This window comes from Takifugu flavidus, chromosome 4, assembly GCF_003711565.1.
Source record: "Takifugu flavidus isolate HTHZ2018 chromosome 4, ASM371156v2, whole genome shotgun sequence".
Taxonomy (NCBI): Eukaryota; Metazoa; Chordata; class Actinopteri; order Tetraodontiformes; family Tetraodontidae; genus Takifugu; species Takifugu flavidus.
The window spans coordinates 10721408-10744452 of NC_079523.1; the positions used below are offsets into that span (position 1 = coordinate 10721408).

The 23045-nt window shown below is 47.9% G+C and overlaps 2 protein-coding genes and 1 long non-coding RNA gene across 3 annotated transcripts in view; 2 read left to right on the forward strand and 1 right to left on the reverse strand.

Moving 5' to 3' along the window:
• Window positions 1-6217, forward strand: part of LOC130523857 (guanine nucleotide-binding protein G(i) subunit alpha-2-like) — a 28166-nt gene extending 21949 nt beyond the window's left edge. Inside the window, exons 3-9 of the mRNA XM_057029448.1 lie at window positions 259-400; window positions 2411-2571; window positions 3159-3287; window positions 4411-4540; window positions 4678-4831; window positions 4979-5193; window positions 5273-6217. Of these exons, the coding sequence (XP_056885428.1) occupies window positions 259-400; window positions 2411-2571; window positions 3159-3287; window positions 4411-4540; window positions 4678-4831; window positions 4979-5169 (907 nt within the window). The 3' untranslated portion in view covers window positions 5170-5193; window positions 5273-6217. The remainder of the gene's footprint in view (window positions 1-258; window positions 401-2410; window positions 2572-3158; window positions 3288-4410; window positions 4541-4677; window positions 4832-4978; window positions 5194-5272) is intronic.
• LOC130523859 (uncharacterized) lies at window positions 6074-8753 on the reverse strand. The gene is made up of 2 exons (XR_008950028.1): window positions 8048-8753; window positions 6074-7551 (listed from the first exon to the last, which is right to left on the reverse strand). It is a non-coding gene; the product is annotated as an uncharacterized LOC130523859 (long non-coding RNA).
• Window positions 8754-8852: 99 nt separating this feature from the next.
• On the forward strand, window positions 8853-11067 carry LOC130523858 (PAK4-inhibitor inka2-like). Its single transcript, XM_057029449.1, has 2 exons — window positions 8853-9015; window positions 9944-11067. The coding sequence occupies exons 1-2, from the start codon at window positions 8998-9000 to the stop codon at window positions 10952-10954; spliced, it is 1029 nt and encodes a 342-aa protein (XP_056885429.1). The 5' UTR covers window positions 8853-8997; the 3' UTR covers window positions 10955-11067.
• Window positions 11068-23045: the final 11978 nt, after the last annotated feature.

Here is a 23045-nt window from a genome sequence, read left to right on the forward strand (position 1 = left end):
CTCTTTCCACAGCCCCAGAAGCAAGTAAATATTTGCTTTACTGTACACGCACTGGGAGATGGGGGGGGGGTCCAGCCCCTTTTGCTAATCACCTAATTACTGTGTTTTTTCGGTGTGCCCCGAACGTGACATTAATAGACAAAAGATCAGACGACCAGGATGAGACTGTTCGGCCTCGCGTACATGTTCAGTGTATGTGTGTGATTTAATCTCACGTTATGGTATTTTTGCATCTTTGTGCTCCTCCGCTGTTTCCAGGATCATTCACGAGGACGGGTATTCAGAGGATGAGTGTAAGCAGTACAGAGCGGTTGTCTACAGCAACACAATCCAGTCCATCATGGCCATCATCAAGGCCATGGCCAACCTGAAGATCGACTACGAGGACTCTGCCAGAGCGGTAGGTGTCACCAACGGGGCGCCACCCTAACAGCAGGGCCGGATTTATAACCACCCTTTAAAAACCAAAGTGCGGAAGCTTTTCAAACCTTCTCTTTAAAGTTGGTCGCCGGATAATAGAAGGCCATTAATGAGGGTAATAAAGGCTCCCAGGTGCCTGTATTATATGATATTGTGGAACTAAGCTGCACTTGGCCCCGTGACATCATCACTGCTTAAACCCACCAAATCTTCCTCCTCGCTTCCTGTCCTGAGCCGACACATCAGAGCAGCCAAGATTATGCTCAGGGATGTTCCCTGGAGTGCAGGGCCACAGCTTCCATCAAGGAAGTTAGCTTGTTTCAGAGCCCTGCAGGGTTGGCTGCGTTTGGACTGGCACCGAGGTCACAGGCACCAGGTCGCGCGTGTTAACGTCTGATGGAATTCATGAGAAAACGAGGCCACATCAAGGTTTCTAACTGTAAATGTCGCATGAGAAAATCTGCCGGCGTTACTTCAGGATGCTGCGAGCACTGCTGTGCACAGGTTTATTTGATGGACTTCTTTAACTCTGCCCATTCTTTCCCCACCTCACTTCCTGAAGACTCTTCAGAGGAACTGCATGGATGTGGAGTTCTTTTATGTCTGGTATATGTCGGGTTTAGCTGCGCATGACAGCTTCTGCAGAACGGATCGCTCGATGTTACAAATGACTCTTGATTTCTCCCCACAGAAGTTTCCTACTGAGAGCTTCAAATGTCCTGGAACCAGATTTGACTTTAGACTCTAAACTCTGACTAAAGCACGTGTTCGGCCTGCAGCTGTATTCTAAACTGTCAGCTAAAGCTCTTTTTTTAATCAGTGTGGTTAATTCAGATTTAAATCCATTATTTTTGTTATTCAGTCGTTTCTCGAACATCAAATTGAAGGAGGACTTTTAGTTGTGCATGAATGGAAGCGGAAGCTGAAGAAATGCACTTGAGAGATGTGTCGTCCTTCAGGATTGCAGTAAAAGTGAGGTGGGATGAAGTCATCTCTGGCGTTCATTCAGCTGAAGGAAAGGGTCGGCCAATAGTCGACTCATACCAGGAATTCTGTTGCGTGGGAGGGGCCTTGTCGGACGTTCAGGGTCAGAGGTGAGAGGAGGGAGCTGTGACCTTTCAGGTGCCTGCACATTAACATCAGGAAACCGTCCGGTACCATCGGCTCCCGGGACTGATGGCAGAGTCACAGCTCGGATAGTGGGGAAAAACGCACCCTCGAGGTTTTCCAGTAGATGCACGATGGCACGGATGAGTTCTGATCACGGCGTGTTTTACTGCTCTGATTACGTCAACAAGTTTATCCTATTAAATATGGTCAGAAACTGTGGGATCAGAGCTCTGAGGGCTGCCAGAGCTTCACGTTACATAACCAGAGACGTTCCATCGTAAAAACCAGGGTTTTCCGGATGTCTGGACGAGGCTCTTATCTGCCATTTCTCAAAAGAGGGAATTCAGAGTGTTCTGACAGGCCGGAGCCCTCGTGTGGCTACGCTAACACTGGCTCATAGCTAATAATACAGTTAAAAGAGCCTGAAACCACATCCCATTCAGAGATGACACAGTTAAAGCCATAATTCCTACTTTTTCCACAGTTTCTGTGTAATAATTTTATACAAATGCCACGTTTGTGCCAGACACAAACATTATGAGACACTTCCACAGGCCGCCTCACCCTGATCTAATCATACGTGACGAGGCTCTGATGACACACGCGAGGGAAAATGAGTATGTCTGAGGCTAAAAATGACAAGACGTGTGAAAATAGTGTTTGAAAGTGGACGAGACTTAAGTGGAGGCCACTTTGTGTTCCATCAGACGAGTTTGCACCTGTCCAAAAGCAAATAAAACCGTTTAAACAGGCTCCATACTGGTTTCCCCCGTTGGAAGCGTGCAGCTTCCCAGAGCGCCGCCTTTTTTTGTGCTACGAAAACATTCCCTCGCACCTTCATCAGCGCGGCGATCTAAGCGAAGCGCTGTGTTTCTGCCAGGACGACGCCCGCCAACTGTTCGCCCTGTCGGCAGCGGCGGAGGAGCAGGGCATCCTGCCAGACGACCTGTCCAGAGTCATCCAGCGGCTGTGGTCCGACGGCGGCGTCCAGAGCTGCTTCACCCGGGCTCGAGAGTACCAGCTGAACGACTCGGCCGCCTAGTGAGTCCCCCCATCAGCGCCCAGTTTGGGTCTGATTCATCACACACACACACACACAACAGCAGCCTCACACCCCCTTCTTTTAATTACCGTGTCCACCTTCATGGCTAAGTGCTCCATTTGTTCCCCTTGTTGTTAAAACACTCCATTATGACAACAGAGGTGGTGGTGGTGGTGGGGGGGGGGGACGGGGGTGGGGGGGGTAATTGCAGGAGGCTGCTGGAGGGAGGTGAGAGGTGGCTTTCACAGTGAAAACAGAGCCCCAGCCTTCATCCAGCAGCAGCTGCAGCAGGAGGCCGGCGCTGCATTCAGATGAACGCTCCGACGGAGCCCGAGTGGCCCCACAGCGCCGCGGCCCGCGGCCCCGTAACCATGGTTTTTAGCCTGGAGAGGGAGTGAGGTCGCGTGTCTGTCGTCGCCAGCGGCGACCCGGAGGTCTCCAGACGCCGTTTCATCTCCGCCGCTGTGACTTCAGACTAAACGTGTCCGGCGCCGCAGGCCGCGAGCATCTGCCGCCGCGCCGCCCTGCTCCAGTACACCAAGCGTATGAAGGAGTCCTCTAACGTCTGCGTCCCCCCTCCCCGCAGCTACCTGAACGACCTGGAGAGGATAGCCAAGTCGGATTACATCCCCACGCAGCAGGACGTGCTGAGGACCCGAGTGAAGACCACCGGCATCGTGGAGACGCATTTCACATTCAAGGACCTGCACTTCAAGTGAGCTCTTGGCCGTTAGAGGGCCACTTAAACCATAAGAGAACGTATTTTCCCGACACGCTGCTGCTTCAGTTCTGGTATTTGCAGATGTCCCTTTGGTCCTAACCCTTTTAAGGAACAGCTGCCTTAGCGGGACGTTATGTCCGAGTCACAGGTCCCTGATTGTACTCGCTGTAGTTTCCCCCTACACGCGTGTAAAGTCCCATAAGTTCAGAGAACAGGAAGCGTGATGTTTGTAATCACATTACCGCGCTACCATGAGACCAGATGAGGAGCCTCCCTTGTCCTTGTGCTGGGTGTGAAGCGAGTGTGTTTTATAGCATTCTGGAGGGACTTGGAACATCAGAAGCCGAACACACCTGAGACTTTACATCCACGACGTAAACGGGTCGAGGAGGAGATGGTAAAATATTAACGTTACGTCTCTCCATCTCCTCAGTGCAAATGGAGGTCATGTTTGTATCTGATTCTCTGCCTCCTCTCTCGGTTTCATATTTTATATTAAAAAAAAAGACCCAGCATACCAGCAGCAGCTTGTCAGGGCTGTAATGTTTGGGGGTTTTTTTCCCTCCAAGCTCCCAGACGAGTGTGCGTTTAAGCAGCCTCCAGTCTAACGAGCTCTGCTTACTCAGCCTGGAGGCCGCCTGTCTGCAGGACTCAAAGTTTGACTCAACCCAGCCAAATTCTGCAAAGTGAAACTGCTCAGTAGGTCAGGTGAGGCGTCACGAGAGGAGTGAGTCACTCCGGGAGGCTGCAAACGGCAGCCAGACGCTGTCCAGCCTGTCCACTACAGCTAGTGTCCATTTGTTTCCATTAAGGCAAGTTTAAAAACGCTAATTGGATTAATTGGAGGGTGACGGTGACTGGCTATCATAACTCCAGTGGTTTGGAGAGGCTAGGCTAGCTGGTTAGCATGCTGTATAAAGGCCACTGTCTGTTAATGATACAGCTTCTTTAAGGCCCCTTGGACCAGTGAGGCCCCGTGTCCCCGAGAAGACAAAGAGCACATTTGCATGTCCAGGGAGACCTTGAAAGTGCTCGTCTCGTCTGTCGGCGTGAAAAATGTTTCTCTCCCGCTGCGGCTCCTTCAAAGCCAGCGTGTTTACCGCGCCTGTCTCTGCAGGATGTTCGATGTGGGGGGGCAGCGCTCGGAGAGGAAGAAGTGGATCCACTGCTTCGAGGGCGTCACCGCCATCATCTTCTGTGTGGCCATGAGTGCTTACGACCTGGTCCTGGCTGAGGACGAGGAGATGGTGAGTCCGGGGTACACGTGCGCGCGCTTAAGCCCGGCCCGTTCCCACAGTTATTAAAATAGCAGGGGGGTGGGGGGGTGTCACGCGGCGAGCTCAAATAATCTCTTCATCTGCCCATTCGTGCCCGACCCACTCAGAACCGGATGCACGAGAGCATGAAGCTGTTCGACTCCATCTGCAACAACAAGTGGTTCACGGAGACTTCCATCATCCTGTTTCTGAACAAGAAGGACCTGTTTGAGGAGAAGATCGCCCACAGCCCCCTGACCATCTGCTTCCCCGAGTACTCCGGTACAGTGTGAACACCCTCCTTCCCACTGGAGACACAGTGGTGGGTGGTACCAGAGCCGTCGCCTGGCGCTCTGCTGCCCCCTGTGTTACCGGAGGTCCCATCCTGGGTTCCTCCACACGTTCTCAGGCTGCCTCTCTGCTCCACAGGCCCCAACAAGTACGAGGAGGCCCAGGCTTACATCCAGACCAAATTTGAGGACCTCAACAAGAAGAAGGACACCAAGGAGATCTACACCCACTTCACCTGCGCAACCGACACCAAGAACGTGCAGTTCGTGTTCGACGCCGTGACCGACGTCATCATCAAAAACAACCTGAAGGACTGCGGCCTTTTCTGAACACCCACCTGAGGAAGAGTCAAGGTGAGTGCAGCAGTCCAACGAAACGGGCGTCATAAAGCAAAGACTGTGTGATGAGGATTTTTCTTTTTTGACTCCTCAGATTACTTGAACAGTTGTGGAGACCATAAAAGGGGAATAAACACATGAATGACTGCACTGGCCAACCACCATTTCTGCTTTGATCTGCTTTTTATAAAGACACCTAAGAGACTGAAAACCCGACGAGCCTTGTTGACTCTCAACGATTGCTGATCCGGTCACGCGTATGGTTAACTCTTTGGGCTATGATCACGAAAAATGACAAAAAAATGACAAAAAAAATCATGTTATTTCACTTTTACTGTTATTTCTCCTTAATTTTCAGTTAATAAAAGAAGCAAAGGAACCTTGTTTTTATATATATATATATATATAAATGCCTTTATTTTACTTTTAGAAATTCAGATGTGCAAAATAATAAAATTTTTAATCAGATGAAGCTTATTTTTTAAGAAATAAAAACCGGGCATGGACGAAATCTGATGGAAAAAGGAAAGTGCTTTTGTTGTTTTCAGTAATGTTTACATAGCATTCATAGCCGCAGCATATATCGTTCTGCATGACTCAAGATTCAAATATTAGCTCTGTAATCTGCACACTTTAGCTAACATTCCTATGAAACGAAATGGGGAAATAAAACGGAGAAAAGGAAAAAAAGAAGAGCTTCACATGCCAGGGAAAATCGTGACAAATTCTAACTGATATTTAAATCTCTGTCTGTACCTAACATTTCTCTCACTTTTTATAATATGTTTTCCGTGTCTGTTGCCGTATGTTTGTGCCTTGACTTCTGTTTACAGACATCTCCTAGATAGGCTTTCAGTGCTGTTGACCGATTGTGCGCCTTTATTTTTTTCTTCCATTTTTCTTCCTAGCACCTACAAATATATAGTGAATATTAATATGAGGAAAATCTAATTCTGACAAAAAGTTAGTGTTTTTGGTAAATATTAAAATGCTTTAAAAGACATATGGTTTAATTTAAATAAAAGTAGAGATCACCTGATTGTTGCCTGTTTCTTCCGCTTCATGGTGGCGTTTTTGGGTTCTTGGTGGTGGTGGTGGGGGTGGGGATCAAGATGACTATTGTGCTACAAAACTACACTTAGAAATAGACATGAATGGTGAGAAAATGAATATATCCATATAAATTCTGGACATGGAAGCAAAGGTCGTTGTGCAAAGTGTAATTTATTGTGGTAAATTACTCCACAGCCAAATTGTTCACATCTGTATCTGTAAATATTTGAATTCAGAGCTCATAACATTGGTTATTTTCTGCGTCCTAATAACACATGATGGCACCACTTCCGAACAATCTTTCATTTTTGAATCGGCTGCATTTCCAAACCGCTCCAGAATCCGCACAACGGCAGCAGGAATGGAATTTTCGGAGGCTATAAACAGCTCGCAGTGGGAAAGACCGGCCCCAGGCGGTTTTCTCATCAAATTTTATATAACATTTGCGGGGAAACTGCAGGTTCCTCTTCTGCTGCTGGGTGAGGAAGCGCGCAGAGATCACTTCCACCTTTCTCCAGTTACAGTGGTGGTTTTTTTTAATCCACATGAACGCGCATGACTCCTGATTATAATTACACGTTTAATTATACTTTCGAAAACACAACGTGGCATCAACGGTGATATATGCACAAAAATAATCTGTTTGAGATCCAATTTCGGCTGTAACTTTATTATTTCCACTCTGTCCGTCTTGGTAAAAAAGGTTGCACCCCTCGTGACTGTTCAACTTGGAGAAATCGATTGAATATATTTACTCGGACGGATGCCGCCATCTAGTGGTGGCTTGAAATGCATCCCATAAATAATAATACAAAATCCATAATACGTCGACGTCACTTCTAAAGAAATGACGATGGCTTAAAGCTGCTCACAGCCTTACAAGAGGATTGACTTATATTTCTTTATTTACTTTTCCAGGTGTTTAATTCCAATTTTTATAACTAATTAGTTAAATCTACCTAGATGGCCACGAGATGGCGCTGCAGGCAGATTTGACCTCAGTTTTTGCGCGCTTCAGACGGACAGAAAAACAGACAGTCGAATCACTGAAATGTTTGCAATTTTAAATTCAATCCGTGGATATGATGAACATTTAAACATGTTTTAAAGCAAAAAACATAAATAGATATGTCTTTTCCCCACAAGCCTTATTGATGCAGTATTCCTTATACATGTATGAAGAATACTATGTGTTTAATATATGTAATAAAGTTGGAGTCTAAAAAGAAGGAAAATTAAACACTTACACATTTCTAAACAGGATCCAGAGGAAGGGAAATACCAGAACTGCCATCATGTTGTGATGACGTCATTTGGAGCCTGTAAAATCATCATATAAAGCCTCTGTCAACAGCTTAACTACAAAAACAACAGAATAAAATATCACCAGATGAATTTTTAGTCTTAAGCGTGTCCCATTGGCTGCGTCTGTATCCAGTTGCTCATCTGTTTTTTAACTAATAGCTGTGCAGCTCTGTCTGCAGTTGATTCATAATTTTTCCAACTTTTTATAAAGTCAGAACTGGATCATGGTCCATTTGTGACTCATTTATATCAAAGCAAAAACACATCAAATAAATACAAACAATCTGGCTGTAAGAATAATACTATAATGGCCATCCTGAGTCATTGTGGTGAAGATTTTATGTAAAAAAAAAAGTGATTTAAGAAGAGATGAATACAGATTTTTGTTCCAAATAAATGCAGCACTCGAACAATATGAAGTTTGGGGATTTTATTCCACAGATCTCTTTGAGGAGAGGTTACAACAGGTTACAACATGCAGCCAGTGACTGAGTGTGAAAGATGGACTTACAGTGGAGACAAATCTGCAGCTGAAGAGCAGCCCATCAGCTGTGACGAGGGCGCCCATCACACCATCACATCTGCATGACGCTCCATTGACTGCTTCATGTGAGTGAATGAGAGCTGCATGGGCCCGCTGCTTTAAGCCCCATCACACTGCAGGTCACAGTCATTAACATCCAACGTGCTTCCATTATGATGCAGAAAAACACAAGATAAGAAATTCTTTGACTGTGTTTCATTTACATTCTGTGGGTGGAAGCTCACCTTCACAATACAGAGGTTTTCTATGCTTCTTTACCACATAATTATATGTAATCTCTTTGATAACACATCAACTTTTTGTGGCAATTGTCCCCAAACTTTTTATTTTCATGATTTTTCTTCCAAACTGCTCTGACAAATGATGTTTTTATCCATATAACACACAACACAGGACAGGGACAGTGGAGTGAATAAAACACATGCATCATTTCTGTTAAAAACAAGACATTAAATTCTTTATATCTTAGACATTATATTCTTTATATTAACCTAGATAAAGGTAAGATGGTTAACTGAAACAAACTTGTGCATATTAAATCGGACATATTTACGTTTCCACCACCTCGTGCAGCTGTGTTTGATTGTGAAAGGAGGCGGGGCTGTCCTGCTCTCTGATTGGCTGGTTCAGCGGGAGGCCCTCTCTGATTGGCTGATTCGTACAGGCCTTCTGTGATTGGCTGCAGGCCGTGGGGCAGTAAAAAGGAGGAGAGCGGCTGCCAGAGCTTCAGTCAGCACATCTGCATCAGTCAGAATCAGATCCTCAGCGCTGAAACAGCCTGGACTCTCACTCAGCATCAGATTTAACACTTTAGACGTGAGTAAGATTTTATTTTTTTAAAAATTGCCACTCTGTATTGATGCTGACAAGTTGTTGATCTAGCTTTTATTATTGCTTTAAAGATTCTGAGGCTCCAGATGAGAGGGAAAGAGATGGTGAGTTTGTCTTTTTATCACTATCATTTTATCAATATTATTGATTCACGTGGGGAATGTTTGCATGCATCCAGCTGTTCGGTGCTTCATCATATAGACAAAACATCTGCTGACGGAATGTGCCAGCAGTGATGCTCAGAGGTCTCCTCGGACTGAACTCCTCAGTCCATTGTTTCACTTAAAGTTTGACAGCTGATTCCCAGGCTGCAGATGGAGATGTTTAACTGGCTCCGAGGGGGTAGTGGAGCTCATGTTTATTATTGCAGCAAAGCAACTAAACATGTTCCGTGGAGGCAACGGCCTCCCTGCTTCTATTGGTGGAAGATTTATGGGCACGAGGTAGTTTCTCAGGCCGTTGCAACATCTGACAGTGTTACGATGGAAACCTCGAGGGTACAGAAGGTCCTGCGGAGGGGTCAGATGGTTTAGGAGGCTGCACTCTACAAACACACACGCACAGATCTACAAACTACGCGTGTGTTTCTGAGCCGTCCAAGTCCCAAATGTTCCAGAGTTCATCGCCAGACGCGTCCCCTCACCTCCAGTCCTCTTTGTCCTTTAATCCAGTTGCAGGTTTCTCCTGCTTGTGTCACTTGGATTCAGGTTGGACACTTTTGCCGTTTCCTTTGTTGTCGCAGCCGTTTGTTGTGAATCACGGCGGAGTCAATGAGAAGCGGGCGTTCCCTGGCGTTTGTTGGTGTGGTCGAGAAACTTAACGGACACGCGAGCTTTGATCGGCAGGTCACCTGGCTTTTACCGCGTTCAATCGAGAGAAAAAAACAGGCGCCGTTTGGTGACTGAAGGCTAGTGCGAGTCTCGGCGTGCCCATAAAGCCGAGCCCGGGACAGAATCTCCTTGATCTATTCTCCGGCCCTTTGTTTCTCCACCTTTCGCCTGACTGCCGTCTCCTTTGTCTGCCTTTCCTCAGCCTTGTCTCCACGACCCCGCCGTCTGCTTACGGGAGCAGATGCACTACATGATGAGGTCGCTGCAAGACCTGCGGCAGTTGCGGAAGACCTGCCCCGTACCCAGGAGCCCCCTGGCCCCCATCAGCGCCCAGCTGCCGGCTCTGGTGCGTCGCTCAGGGGCGGCCCGGGCCTGTCAGCAGAGAGCCCTGCAGCGGGAGCAGCGAGCACACCGGGGGATGTCTGACACCAGCTCAGCCAGCACCTACGACTCTGCCTGCTCTCTCGTGAGTCCTCTGGAGGAGGAGGAGGAGGAGGAGGAGGAGGAGGAGGATAACTGCAGCAGCCAACTGGGCCTGAGTCTCAGACTCAGCTTGGGTTCCCCCAGCAGCCGGAAAAGTGTGGAATTTGATTCAGGCTATTCCGAAGCTTCATGGCAGGACGAAGGGGTGGTCCTGAGGCGGACCAGGAACCTTCGAGTGTCATCTTCAGCGTGCCTCCGAACAGCCAGAACACAGAGCGGACGGATTCGGCCCAAATCCACCTCTGACGCCTGCCTGGAAAGGTGGACGTCTTTCGAGGCCGGTGACAAGGAGGACTGGACGAACTCGTTACTGACCCGAGGTCGCAACCGTCAGCCTTTGGTTCTGGGCGACAACAGCTTTGCAGACCTCGTACTGAACTGGATGGACTTGCCGGACTGTCCAGAGCCCGCCGAGCTGAAGCCAAACCCCAGACGTAGACTGGGCAGAGGCTTGTTGGGTAACATGAGGAGGAAACTGGCCGGCTTCTCTAAAAGCATGGAGGACAGAGTGAAGCTGAGACCCACGGACTCCACTCACCCCCACCGGGCTGCAGATGACCCCAAACGTCTGTCCTGCCCGGTTATGACCACACAAGCCAAAGTGCCCTTTTTCCACCAGTCCCATTCAGGCATTAATGAACTGGACACAGACTTTTACCACTTCGTAGCTCTCATGAAATCAGGCAGCCGGCAGCCAATAATCTGCAAAGACATCATCGGCTACATCTGACGGAAGCCCCGCAGAGGCCGGACAACCCTCAGAGTCACTTTATTTTTCTAAGGCTGTTTTTTAAATGTTGTGAATAAGCTAAAATAAAGAGAAAATCTCATTCATCACCGGCAGAGGCCCTTTTATTGCATTAGCGTCTTGTGACCTCGACGTTTAGATTTAATAATGCAGTTAGCTCCTGCGTGGTCCTCTGAGTTTCATTACGGCTCATTAAAGACTGTGTTCCTCACAAGGTTTTCGTGTCCCTGAATTGAAGCAGGGTCTGAATGCTGGGGCTCCTGTTTTCACTCAACCCCAATATTGCGCCCCCCCGCCCCCAGAAGGGCTTCGCATGGGCACAACCGCACTATTTACAGGCCAGAAACGGGCTGTGTCAACAGCACGCCGTCTGCCCGATGAGCTCACTCCGGCTGCAGACGGTGCAGAAGTTCTCTGCCTTTAGCTTTATGGAGCAGAACATCTCGCTAAGAGCCCCCGCTTCATTAGGCCTGATTGTTGTTGCAGCCACACAGGTGGTACCAGCACAACCACACATACACCGATACTGGTATCATTAATTCACACACACGTGACACGTGTAAGATAAGAACTCTTCATGGGTGACGAGCAAAAATAGTGTCAGGTAAAGATGTTTAAAGGCTTTCTCGTGATCGGAGCTGCCGGCGGCCTCACCGATCACATCTGATATCAGGGAGGTTCCAGAAGAACGATGGTTCCTCGTCTTTATCTCCAGGGTGGAACGTCACCGTGACACGCTGGTCCACTCCCCTCAGGACGTTCACGAAATTTAATGTGACGACTGGGTGAGGGGAGATCAACGCCGGTTTGATTTCTGCCCGCGCTGGTTCCCAGAGGTCTGTGATAAGTGAGCCAATACATCACTTTCTCCAGCAGACAGAAGGTCTTAGAGAAGGGGGGGTGGGAGGGGGGAGTCCATCCCATCACTCAAACTGTCTCAGCAGCCTCAGAATTCATTCTGTAAGGATGGTATTCTGGTGATTTGAAGGGAGTTAAACGATGCAGGTCGATCTATTTGGGCGTTCTGAGGCTGCAGCTCTTAGGTTCTCCTGATGTTGTTCAGCCACAAATGAAATTTCAGTCAAATGTGACTCAAGCGTTCAGCAAAACGACGAAACTCTCAGAATCTGTTTCTAATTTCAAACCTTCGGAAGACAAAACGAGCCATAAAAACCAAACTCTCAGGCTGCGGCAGACAGACCAGTTGGATGCTCCTAAACACATCTGCTGATGCAGCACTTCCAGTGACACCCCCCCACACACACCCACCCCCACCCCCAGCACCAGCACCAGCACCAGCACCAGCACCAGCACCAGCACCGGCCCTGCCAGTGAATCAGTAATCAGACCATGGAGAGGGTCCGTGAGCTTCTGCCTGTGTGTGCAGGAAAACAGCCTCTAATTAGCGCCATCTCCGGGATTATTACGCCACCTTAAATCCATCCTGCCTGACAGAGAAGATCCTTTCCCACACTCTCGCTGCAGGATGGAGGGCAGCAGTAATACGGAGCAGATGTCGGGGCCGCAGGTTTCTTCCTCCAAAACTCACAAACCTGCTTAAAGAGGACTCGTGTGAGTGAATAAATAGTAAATAAAGGACGTATTAATTCAGTCTGGCTCCACTGAAGCACCTGAGATAAACTTTGAAGAGTCAAATGATTTTCTTTCTGGTTTTTAATCTGTATTTGAATAAAGTGAGAGTAGGTTGCTATGGAGGCACCCTTTTTGGGATCATTTGTAACATGTTTTTTACATGTTATTGTGATATGTTTTGAGATTTAATAGAATATTTACAAGTGAAAATTGATTGCCATTGGCATAAAATAAAGTGGGAAAAAATGCAAAAAAAATAAAATAAGCAAAAAGCAAAACGTGGACTCCTGGCAGTGAGACCTGGACAGGAAATAGAATCAGAACTTGATTTACCTTCGTCTGTAACTGCTGAATTCCAGCCGGCTGATTCATTCCATGACATAACCTGGTGAGAGCTCATTAACAGAAAACAAACATAGATATGAAGTTGTTTAGAGAGCAGACAGTAACCCCCCCCAACAAACACACACACACACACACGCACACACACACACACGGACAGCAACCGTCCCCTGACACAAATTAAAAACTCATTTCCACTGCAGTTGAGTCCCTGTTGTTCTAATCTCTGTTCTAATTTAATATTAATCCATCTAATAACGAACACTCTCCTCTAGCTACTCATCATTTGTTTAGAAGTCATGCAGCTGTTTTTTCCTGCTCGCCATAAAAGTTCATGGGAAACGCAGCAGATCAGGGGCCTTTGCTTTGGTTCTCATGGCTGGACGGAGCTCTGAGGTCAGCCGGTCCTTCAGCCTGAGACGCGCTCTTACAGTTTAATGTGGTAGACTCATGGCTTTGATTGGTTTGACACGTTCCTGCTCATTCACGACAGCTCTGTGCTTGCTCCTGCTGCTAAGCCTGAACAAACCACCATCATTTCTGGAATGCGGGAGCGATTCGCCGCCATCTATTATTACTTTGAATCGGCTATTCCTGCATGTGAGCCCAGACGTGTCTCAGCCTGCCTCCTGCAATTTCCCTGTTCACCCACATTTACCAGCACGAGCCTTCTGCAGAACCTGAAACGCAAATAATAACGATCGTTCAGGCCCTCCTCAAACAGGAAGTGGAACGCTTCGAGTCTAAAAGTGTAAAAGGTTGCAGTAAATTCCGCAAAAGGTTTTACAAACAGATGCAGAACCACCGGGTGGTGTCGAATTCTGTGCCTAACCCAACTTCTGCTGGGAGAGGATGCGAGTGTGTTTGCCCTCTGCAGCCTCTGCACAGCCAAACACAGCCCAGTGTGTGTTTACTATGTCATGCAGCTCAGTCGAACACACTCTTTCGCTGCCAAGCGCAAATATTCACACTCTCATACACACAAACATTGTCTCATAGTTTACCTCGATGTGACAGACCCAGAGTGTTACAGTCAATAAACGTGCTCTCCAGAACCGGCCTGAACTCTTCAACCCCCCCAGATGTGTCCTGATTTTGCACTATAATGGGGGCTTTTATATGCAGCTAGCATGTGACCTGCTGGAAAATAGTTTTTGTGCCTTAAAAAGGGGCAGAATGCTAATTTTTTCTACTTTTTCATCTTTTTTTCCTTCCAAAATCCGGACTCCTGCCTCCTTCTGCCTTCCTGTCCTGGAAACAGGAGGTTATAGACTTCATTCACACGGGGAAAAGAGATTACCTGATTCGTGGTACCCTTTGATCAAGGTACTGAACCCCCAAATGTTCACATACGGTCCTGGAATGAGCTGGCGGGGGTGGATCCTGCCTTCTCCCGTATGCAGCTGGATTAGGCTCAAGCAGCCTTCCAGGGACCTTGAAAGGGTTATGGTGGTCCAGAAGGAGAGGTGTAGCGAGCTGAGGGAGGTAAGGGACGAATAAAGAGGGGAGAAATCTTACATCTGAAGGGAGTTAAAGTGGAGGATCTGTGTGGGAAAGCCTGGAGCCTGAGCTGGGACACAGTCTGTGAATTCAGCGAGCAGGAAATGGGGGTCAGCGTGGGGTGACACCCATGGTTGCCGTCCTACGGCGCTCCCCAGTATGGCCGTGTCACGAACTGTCCGATCCGCGGCCCCAGACGGACGGCGCTAATCAGGCCGCCACACAATGGGGTCCTTCTTCGGTCGTCCGCGGGCCGCGCTGAAGAGACCAACAGAAAGCAGACATTGTGAGACCTCAAAGATCTCTGCCTGCAACTTCCTCCAACCCTCTTTTTTTCCTCTGACATTTTCACTTCCTGCTACCCCCCCTCCTCCTCCCACCTCCCCTGCATCTGCATCCCATGATGTCCTTTCAAATGGCAACAACAGACATTTAAACTTTCCCATCAGAACTGAGGGCCCGCCGTTGTATTGATTCAGATTTACCGCCCCGGCTGACTGATTCTCCTGCTGCGTCTGGCGATGGATAATTTGTCATGGCGGCTGAACTCGTCCGCTGACCTCCCATCGTGACGGATACCAGAGCAGGACGGCGTGTAAACAGAAACAGAAAAGGCAAAAAAGTCGTCCTCGGAGGGCGCGCATGTCACACACAAATTATAATAATAATGATGCCCCGGGGGCTGCTTGTTTATGTTTGCTCAGATTTATGTCAAACAGCAGCCGGAGGACGAATATGAACCCCGCTGTCGGCCATCTTGGATCGTGGAGGGTCTTCATTAAAAACACAAGCGGAGCTCCAGTGCAAAATATTCTTTGTCTGAATAACTAAAATTGAGCTCAGGTGACACAAAGCCTAGGTTTGTTTTTAGTTGTTTTGTAGGGAAGGAGGCTGGGGGAGGGGGGGGGACACTACACAGTCATGACAGAGGTGATGCGTTTGGAGTCACCGACGATGTCGTATTTTTTGATTACCAAATACTTTCTGATTAAACGGAAGCCGCTTCGGTTCCTTTTTTCATGCACCAGGTAGGCACGTCCTCGTCATGCGCCCCCCCCCCCCCCCCCCTTGTGTCAACACTGGTCTCAGTGGAGGTGGGCCACCGCCGCCCCGGACCGCCATCTGTCCCTCCTGCGCTACTGTTGATTCTAAACAAGCCTGTCGGATTTAATGTGGACTGACTGAGGCCTCACTCTGCTCATTTGGTCAAATATTAAACTCAGAGACCCCCTCCCCCAAACACACACACACACACACACACACACACACACACACACACACACACACGCCGACTGTGATAACTGTTGCTGGATATAAATGAAAGTGAAGCAGGCGAGTTAAGCTCCAGGTTAACCTGAAATTCTTGCCCCTGTGGCTGTTGGGATCAGAGTCAAAGGTGAATCAAAAGGTGATGCTTCAGTTATTTGTGTGAGTCACCGTGTTTTGTAACACTCCGCTGAATATCGCTGTTGCTCTCCAGTAATAAAGCGGTTAGCTTCATAAAAACGAGCTTCATAAAAAAATTTGTGCACTTAGGGACACAGACATTATGCATAAACGAAAGAAGACACAGGCCGGGTCTTAAAATAACCTGCCATTCCTCCTCGACCTGCTGCCACACCCTTTGTACCTTAATGCGGGGCGACATGGGCAGGGAGCCTGGATCACGCTGTGTACCAGACCAACCTGTCGTAATTAAGGGGAATACACCGTGCACGTAATGCACCATGGGAAAATGAGTCATTTCAGACAAACACACCCCTGGGACGGTTTATGCTTCTTTAGGTTCAGCCCTGAGCCTTCTTAAAGGTTAATCTGACTTTAAAAAGTCTCGCCTGGGAAATCAAGTCTTAATTTTCCATCAATAATGGAGAACTTTCAAATTTGGGGTAAAACTTTCCCTCAGACTGAAGGATACACTGGGGTTAAAGGTCAGGATCACAGCAACCTTTGACCTGTGGTGAGTGTAGTGTAGCTCCTTTATTATGAAGAAGTGATCCTGGGCAACCTGTGGGGACAGCTTCTAGTCACTATTCCTATCACTAACTCACAAAAACACAAAGCCATTTTAGAGTTTGCTGCACAGGGGCAGCAGCAAATAGGCGTGACATCACAACTCCGGCTTCCACGGCGGAGCTTTGAAATCTGCCCGCACAGAGTAACCACTGTGTCGCTAACGACTCCATCACCTCCCGTGACGGATCGCCGCCCACCCAGTGCACAGCCCAGAACCGTCCGCCGGACAATTCCCAACCCGTGGTAAAAGTGAAAGCCAACACGAGCGTTAGACATGAGAGGCATGCATGAGAAATGAGCGTTTCAGGTAGTGAGAGGCTGCCTACTCCGCATTTTATCAGCTCAACTAACAGCTAAACAGCGTTATTCATCACACCAACACTGTATAATCTAATCCAGGGTTGATTTTTGCCCCATATATATGTTATCTGTGCTGGCTTTTTGACCTTCCTTCAGCCAAACTAGAGCAAATAAACCACAGATTAGCTTGTGTTTACACAGTGAGCTCAGACTGTGAGCTTGGCTGGTTTTCAGGGATCTGTTGCTCTGCCAGGCTGAGTAATGCTGATCAAACATGCACGCTCAGCTGCAGCCACCGCTCACGTTCCTAGCAGCAGGTAAAGCCCACAGGCACGCCGCGCCTGATGTCCCTACAGCAAGAGCTCACAGTCCTGGTTCTCATTCTTCTCCTCTATCAATCAAATCACAAAAGGAGGGTTTTGTTCTTCAAAGGTGGGATTTAAGGGGGCTGCAGGAAGGTTGAGAGCGACCTACTAACACGTAAGAAGCACGATGAGCGCTATGGCATCATAGATCAAATATAGATCTGTGCATGTTTCTGCATCCATCCATCCATCCATCCATCCATCCATCCATCCATCCATCCATCCATCCATCCATCCATCCTGAGCCCAGGCTAGCATATTGCGCTAGCATGAAGATGTTGTGGTCTAATGCAGCTTTTTACACCACAGAGCATCGGCTAATTGATTCAAATGGTCTTGTTGTTTAGCCCCCTTCTCCGGCCCCTCCCCTGACACCACTGGTGACTCCCTCCCAGGAGGCTACTCTCCTTTCTTTTCTCTTCTCTGATCTGTTGGTTTTATTACCTCTGCTGCCCTTCCCGAGGGGTGACACGTTTGAGGACTTGAAATAATGCGTCTTTTGAGACACCAGCTACATGTGACTTACACAGATGTGCACGGACCTTTGCATGAAAACCCCCGAGTCCAGAATATGCTCTGCCACATTATCATATGCAAGGGTGTTTCAGCAGTGATAACTGCAGCACCAGCTAAGGAGTGGAACACCACCAGGACGCGTTTTGCCTCAGACACCAGCCAGGGGTGTAATTATCGAGTTGGCAACACAAAGGCAGCAAAATAAAATGAGATGCTCAGAAAAGATTCACCCAGTCAAGGAAGTGCTGGTCATCAGTGGTGGGACTGGCTGCTTTCCATTAGAAACTAACGTCATTATCACGTTGGTATTCGGCGCTCTGTCCAATCAGATTAAAGTGGGGAATACTGTGTTCCTTTGTGTGCGGCTGCTTTTCTCCACATGCACTCTCCTGATGGGGCTGATGTGATTGCATGTGACCCACCCCCGCAGCACAGGCTGGTCTTGTGGTTTTTTGGACTCCAGAGACCGTCATCAATGACCGCGCTTTATCGAAGACCTGCTTCTCTGACTTCTCTGAAAGGTTCATCTTTGCTCAGTGTAGCAGCTGTTTTAGACAAACGCCTCTCACATCTTTTAGACCAGCCATCAGCTCGTAATGAAGAAGAGTTTTTAGAATTAGAACCATACCGTTTGTGTCGTCTTCCTGGACAGATCCTTGGTTTATGGGGGAGCTGGACCCTCTGGATGTTATTCACGGGCCCATCAGTCTTTCACCGACTGTGTATATTTCAGTCCCTGGCTGCACCGACGACTTGTCAGGTGAAACATCTGGTTTGGGGTGATGCTCTTTGGTCTTTAATGGCCCCTCTGAGGGGCCACATCAATGGCAGGGATGATAAATCTGAACAATGAGAGCACCAGTGAAGCAGCCAGCGGGGGTCCGGCGGTGTGGGCCACAGGAAGTGTGGCTCCTCTCAACCCCTGAACCCTGAGGCATTGTGCAACGGCGCGGCCCTCGGACTGCTCTTGGATGACAGCGCTCCACGTAACATACTGTAAAATGATCTGGTGATCTGGATCAACTCAGCATTCTTCTGGAATTCCAAAGTTATGATGTGAATCCAACTTCATTCATCCATGCTGGATTAAAGACAGTTGTGTAGTGATTTATTTCAATGGTTTATCTGTGTGGTATGAAGACCATGCAGATAGCAGATCATTAGCCTACATTATTAGCATATTGGCAAGTAAGTAAAACAAAACAACTCACAAAAGACCATGCTAACCAAATAAATAGAATCAAATGTAAGAGCGATTGGCAGATCAAACCTGAGAGCTTTGACTCCTTTTTTTTAATGCCAAACAAAGATGAAGGAATGAATCCCACCTATGCAGGTGTAAGTAAGAGCATGCAAATAGCAAGCTTTCATCTTGTTCTAAACCTTCTGTAAACAGGCTCGTTAAAGCCGTTCGGATGGTCAGTTTTATGACAGGCTGCTGCAGTTACGGGTGACAGTTGCTCACTTTAACCTCCTCTCAATTAGCGCGGGGCAGATGTCTCCCCAGTCGGGCCAAGAGCAGTGGGGTCAGCCGCGACAGACCCTCTCTCATTAACAACCTTTCCACTGCACGCTGCCGCTGACCATTTGGACTTTAACTGCTAACAGCGCTGTGAAGACATGTGGCAGTGTTCAGCCTGCAAGGACAGAGAGCTCACATAAAACACAGGGTTACACAGTAGATGAACAAAGCTAGAAGGCCTGCAGCCCGTGACCTCCTGTGCCCCTGAGGGTTGCCCCCTCGCAGGGGCTCGCTGACCGCTGCTCTGGAGGAAGTGAAATACCGCAGCCGCGTCGACGAGCCAGGTCTATATAAGGAGAGGTCCGAAGGAGCTCTGGAGGCTGCTGGATTTACACTGTTCAGTTCGTTTCTGCCACTCGTCCCCGCGGGCAGACGTTTACAGCAACTTGTCTAAACAAAAGCAAGTGAGGCGGATGTGGAAAGGTTTCACTTTATGTTTCCAACGCCGTATTTGGACGCTAGTGACAGCTGCGGCTTATCAAACTGATCACATGTGTACCTGGGTTGGATGTATGGCCCAGGAGCAGATGCAGTACACAGTACAATTTTACCCCCATTAGCGTGACACTACTTTACTTTCCTACTCTGTATGTAAATAATAGTAAATCTCATTTTCATCTACATAATCAAAGGTATTTCTACTGTATATAGCTATTGAGCCATTGATCTGTCTCTTATCTGCTTGGTCCCCCCCCCAGTCAGCTGGTTTATGATGGTGACCTTGTGCAAAACTGCTGTGTTCTGAACACAAAAATGATGCAAAGTGGTCCGACCTGACCAACCTCTTCAGGTGGAGGGACGAGTGTTCACATGACTCACCTGCAATACTCAAACAAGGTGTTAATAATAATAATGATGAGAAGGTTGCAGTTGAAATGGGTAGAGAAAGTTAGCCTTAATGCTAAGGGGGCAATTTAGTGTTTGAAATAGACAGAACTTGTGTCCACAGCCCATCAGATGGCCCATTTTGACTTAAAGAAGGTGCTTAAATGTGATGAAACCACATTTTCCTGCATCCTAAGCGCTCTTTATGTCTTTATGTGCATTCTCCGTTTGCCTTTGCACTCTCACTTGAGATCAGGTTTCACGTTAAGATGAGGTGAAAACAGCTTTAAACACGTGTCTCACTGAGACAGTTGGCCTTGGACTGCAGAAAGAAAGACTGCTGGTTCTCTGATATTCTTCCCATTACTCGGCTGCCTGTGGAACTAATTCTGTTGAGAAATTAAGCCTGGCCTCAACCTAATCTCCTTCCTGTCCAACTCTTATTTTCTTCTCAAAGACAAACGATCTTCTGCTCCAGGGAAGTCACACATCGCACAGATTTGTTTTCACATTTTCGGCCCGGCACCGAGCAGCGAGGAAATAAGGGCACCTGTGCTGAAAATGCACCGTTTAGCTTAAGGAATCAGATTTCAATTAGGAACACGACACTTCAATTGTGTTGAGTGAACCACAGCTGCATGAAACCCTCACCAACCTTCTCCGATTTCAGCTTTTTCTGCTGGTCCCACACCTGATGCTGTGTGACTTTGGCAGTCAGATGTAATCACCTTAACACTACAGGCCCGGTCCAATCAATCTAATTGCCGCCAGACTGCAAAGGCAGGTCAGAGAAGCTGCTCCACGGAGCCGAGCAGGAGTGAAGAGTTCATGCGAGTTGTTTAAAGAGTCTCTGTTGGTGTGTGTCGCAGGTGCTGCTCCCCTGGCGCCCAGGCGTGAAAAGCTTCACCAGCATGATTGGCTCTATCTCTCCTGAGTTCGCCCCTCAAAATCACAGACGAGCACTTTTCAAGTTCGTGCAGGAACATAAAGCGATGTTGTGAAGCTGATAACAGGTTAGGAATAAAGGTGTGACACACACACGCACGTGCAGGGAGCAAACAGGAAGTGCCTTGGCAGCTCAGTCTCTTTTGCTAAAAAAATATATTGCTAATGCAAACAGACAAAAGGTCTAGTTTTCTTTTGTATTCCCGAAAGAAATGCAGCATAAATATGTCTTCATTGTGAAAGGCGGCACACATGCGGCGGCTAATAGCTCTCATCTGCTCCGAGGGGTCCAGACTTCCCAGCCTCCTCAGCTGCTCGCTTCTCTCGCAGAGTTTAATCACCAGGTCAAGCCAAGAAAAACCTCCCGATGTGAAGTCAGAGCCTCTGGTTCACCACAGAGGGTACTCCCATGTTCAAATATAGGCAGGAACAGAGGCAGAAAATGACACAGCACATTCTTTCCCGGCGGTTTACGGCCGACTCCCACTCTAAAAATCAACCCGCCGTTTGATCTGATGTGGCGCGAAGGGAAACCTCTGTCCCCGCTGACCCATGTTTACCTGACTCCCAGCAGGCCTCTGCGCAGATATTGTCCTGTCTCTGCGGTGCGGTCCAGCCACAGCGAGCGTGATGCCTTCACTTGCACGGGTGCATTTGAGGACTGTTTTTAAAATGAAAGCACAGCTGCAAATTTGGTACGAAATAAAAGGGCAGCGTGGTTTCGACTTTGGCGATATGGGGCTGTATTGTGCAAACGTGTCCTCCCTCATTGCCGAGGTCTGACTGGATACCTGGAGTGTTTTTAGAACTATGACTGTGCCTGCTGCAGAGATTTAACCGGAATATAACCGCAGACTTAAGTTCACACGCAGCGGTAAATAAGGAAATCGTTCAAATGAAATAGAAGACTCATCTAAATGTGCTGAATCACACAGACATTTTGTAGCTGTATCTGTGGTCTTTAAACACACCATCTGGTCTATCAAAGTGTTTTGGGACTGAATTTATCCGGCCTACACTCAAGGTCACCAATAACAGTCCAATAACCAAGTTGACAAACCTGTTTAACTTTTATGAAAGATATGAAATAAAAAAAAAAAAAAAAACCAACAAGGCCCCCCTTTGCCTAATGTTGCATTCAAGTGCAAGAAAACAATAGTGATAAGTAATGAGTATTCAGGCACAGCGTCTCAAAGCAGAAATGCAGAAATTTAGAAGCCGATCGCGTGGTTGATAAATGGCACCCAACATTTAGACAAATTCATCTTTCCTGCAGAACCGGAGAGAAAAGATCATCCGTTTAACTGGTACCTGCCTGACCCATCTGCCGACCCTGAAACGACAGCACGTAAACAACAGTCTCCGGAGAGCTGGTGGTGGTGGGGTCCTGGGGGAGTCTGCCTGCTTGGTGGGGGGTCCCACCACCGGCACACTTCCCTTGACCCCGGGGTTATCTCCATGGTAATCCCGTCTACAGCACCCATGAGGAATGGTGATGACTACTGGGTGACACTCGGACAGGCTGGTTGGCCATATCGATCCAGATAAAACTATGCAGGTTTTTAATTCTAAAAACAGAGTAAACCCAATTATCTGACAGGAAAAACTAATATTTGTGATTCTCAGTGTTTTATGCTCTCCTCCGCCTGAACTTCAAGTGTTTCTAGGAAGTAGAAGGCCACGGGTTTGTCCCTTCTGAGCGACTGTTTTTGTTCAGTCTGGAGTCGTTTGGCTTCTCCTGACAGTTTTACACACCCAGCCGAAGACGGGCTCCTCGTTTCCATGTTTACTTCCTCCCCTTGAAGGTTTAAAAGCGTGCTGCTGCGGCGTGCTGTATTTACGTTTGGGCCCCCAAGTCTTCCATCTGGCTGGAGATCAGCACCGGACCCCGATGGGAAGGTAGGGGCCTGGATAACTCCTCCAGCTACAGAGGCTCCTGCGTGTTGACATTTGCAGAAACTAAATGGCACTCAGCAGGGAAACCTGAGGAGAGGGGCGGCGGTCTGCCCAACGAGGTGAGGGAGACGAAAAATATGGGGTCGTTAAAGAGAGAAAACCTGAAGGAAACGCCCCGCGAGACGGGAGAGATGAGTTTCTAAACCACCCCCTCCTTCAAAGCTTCCTGGATTTTTGTGCGCAGGCCAGCTGA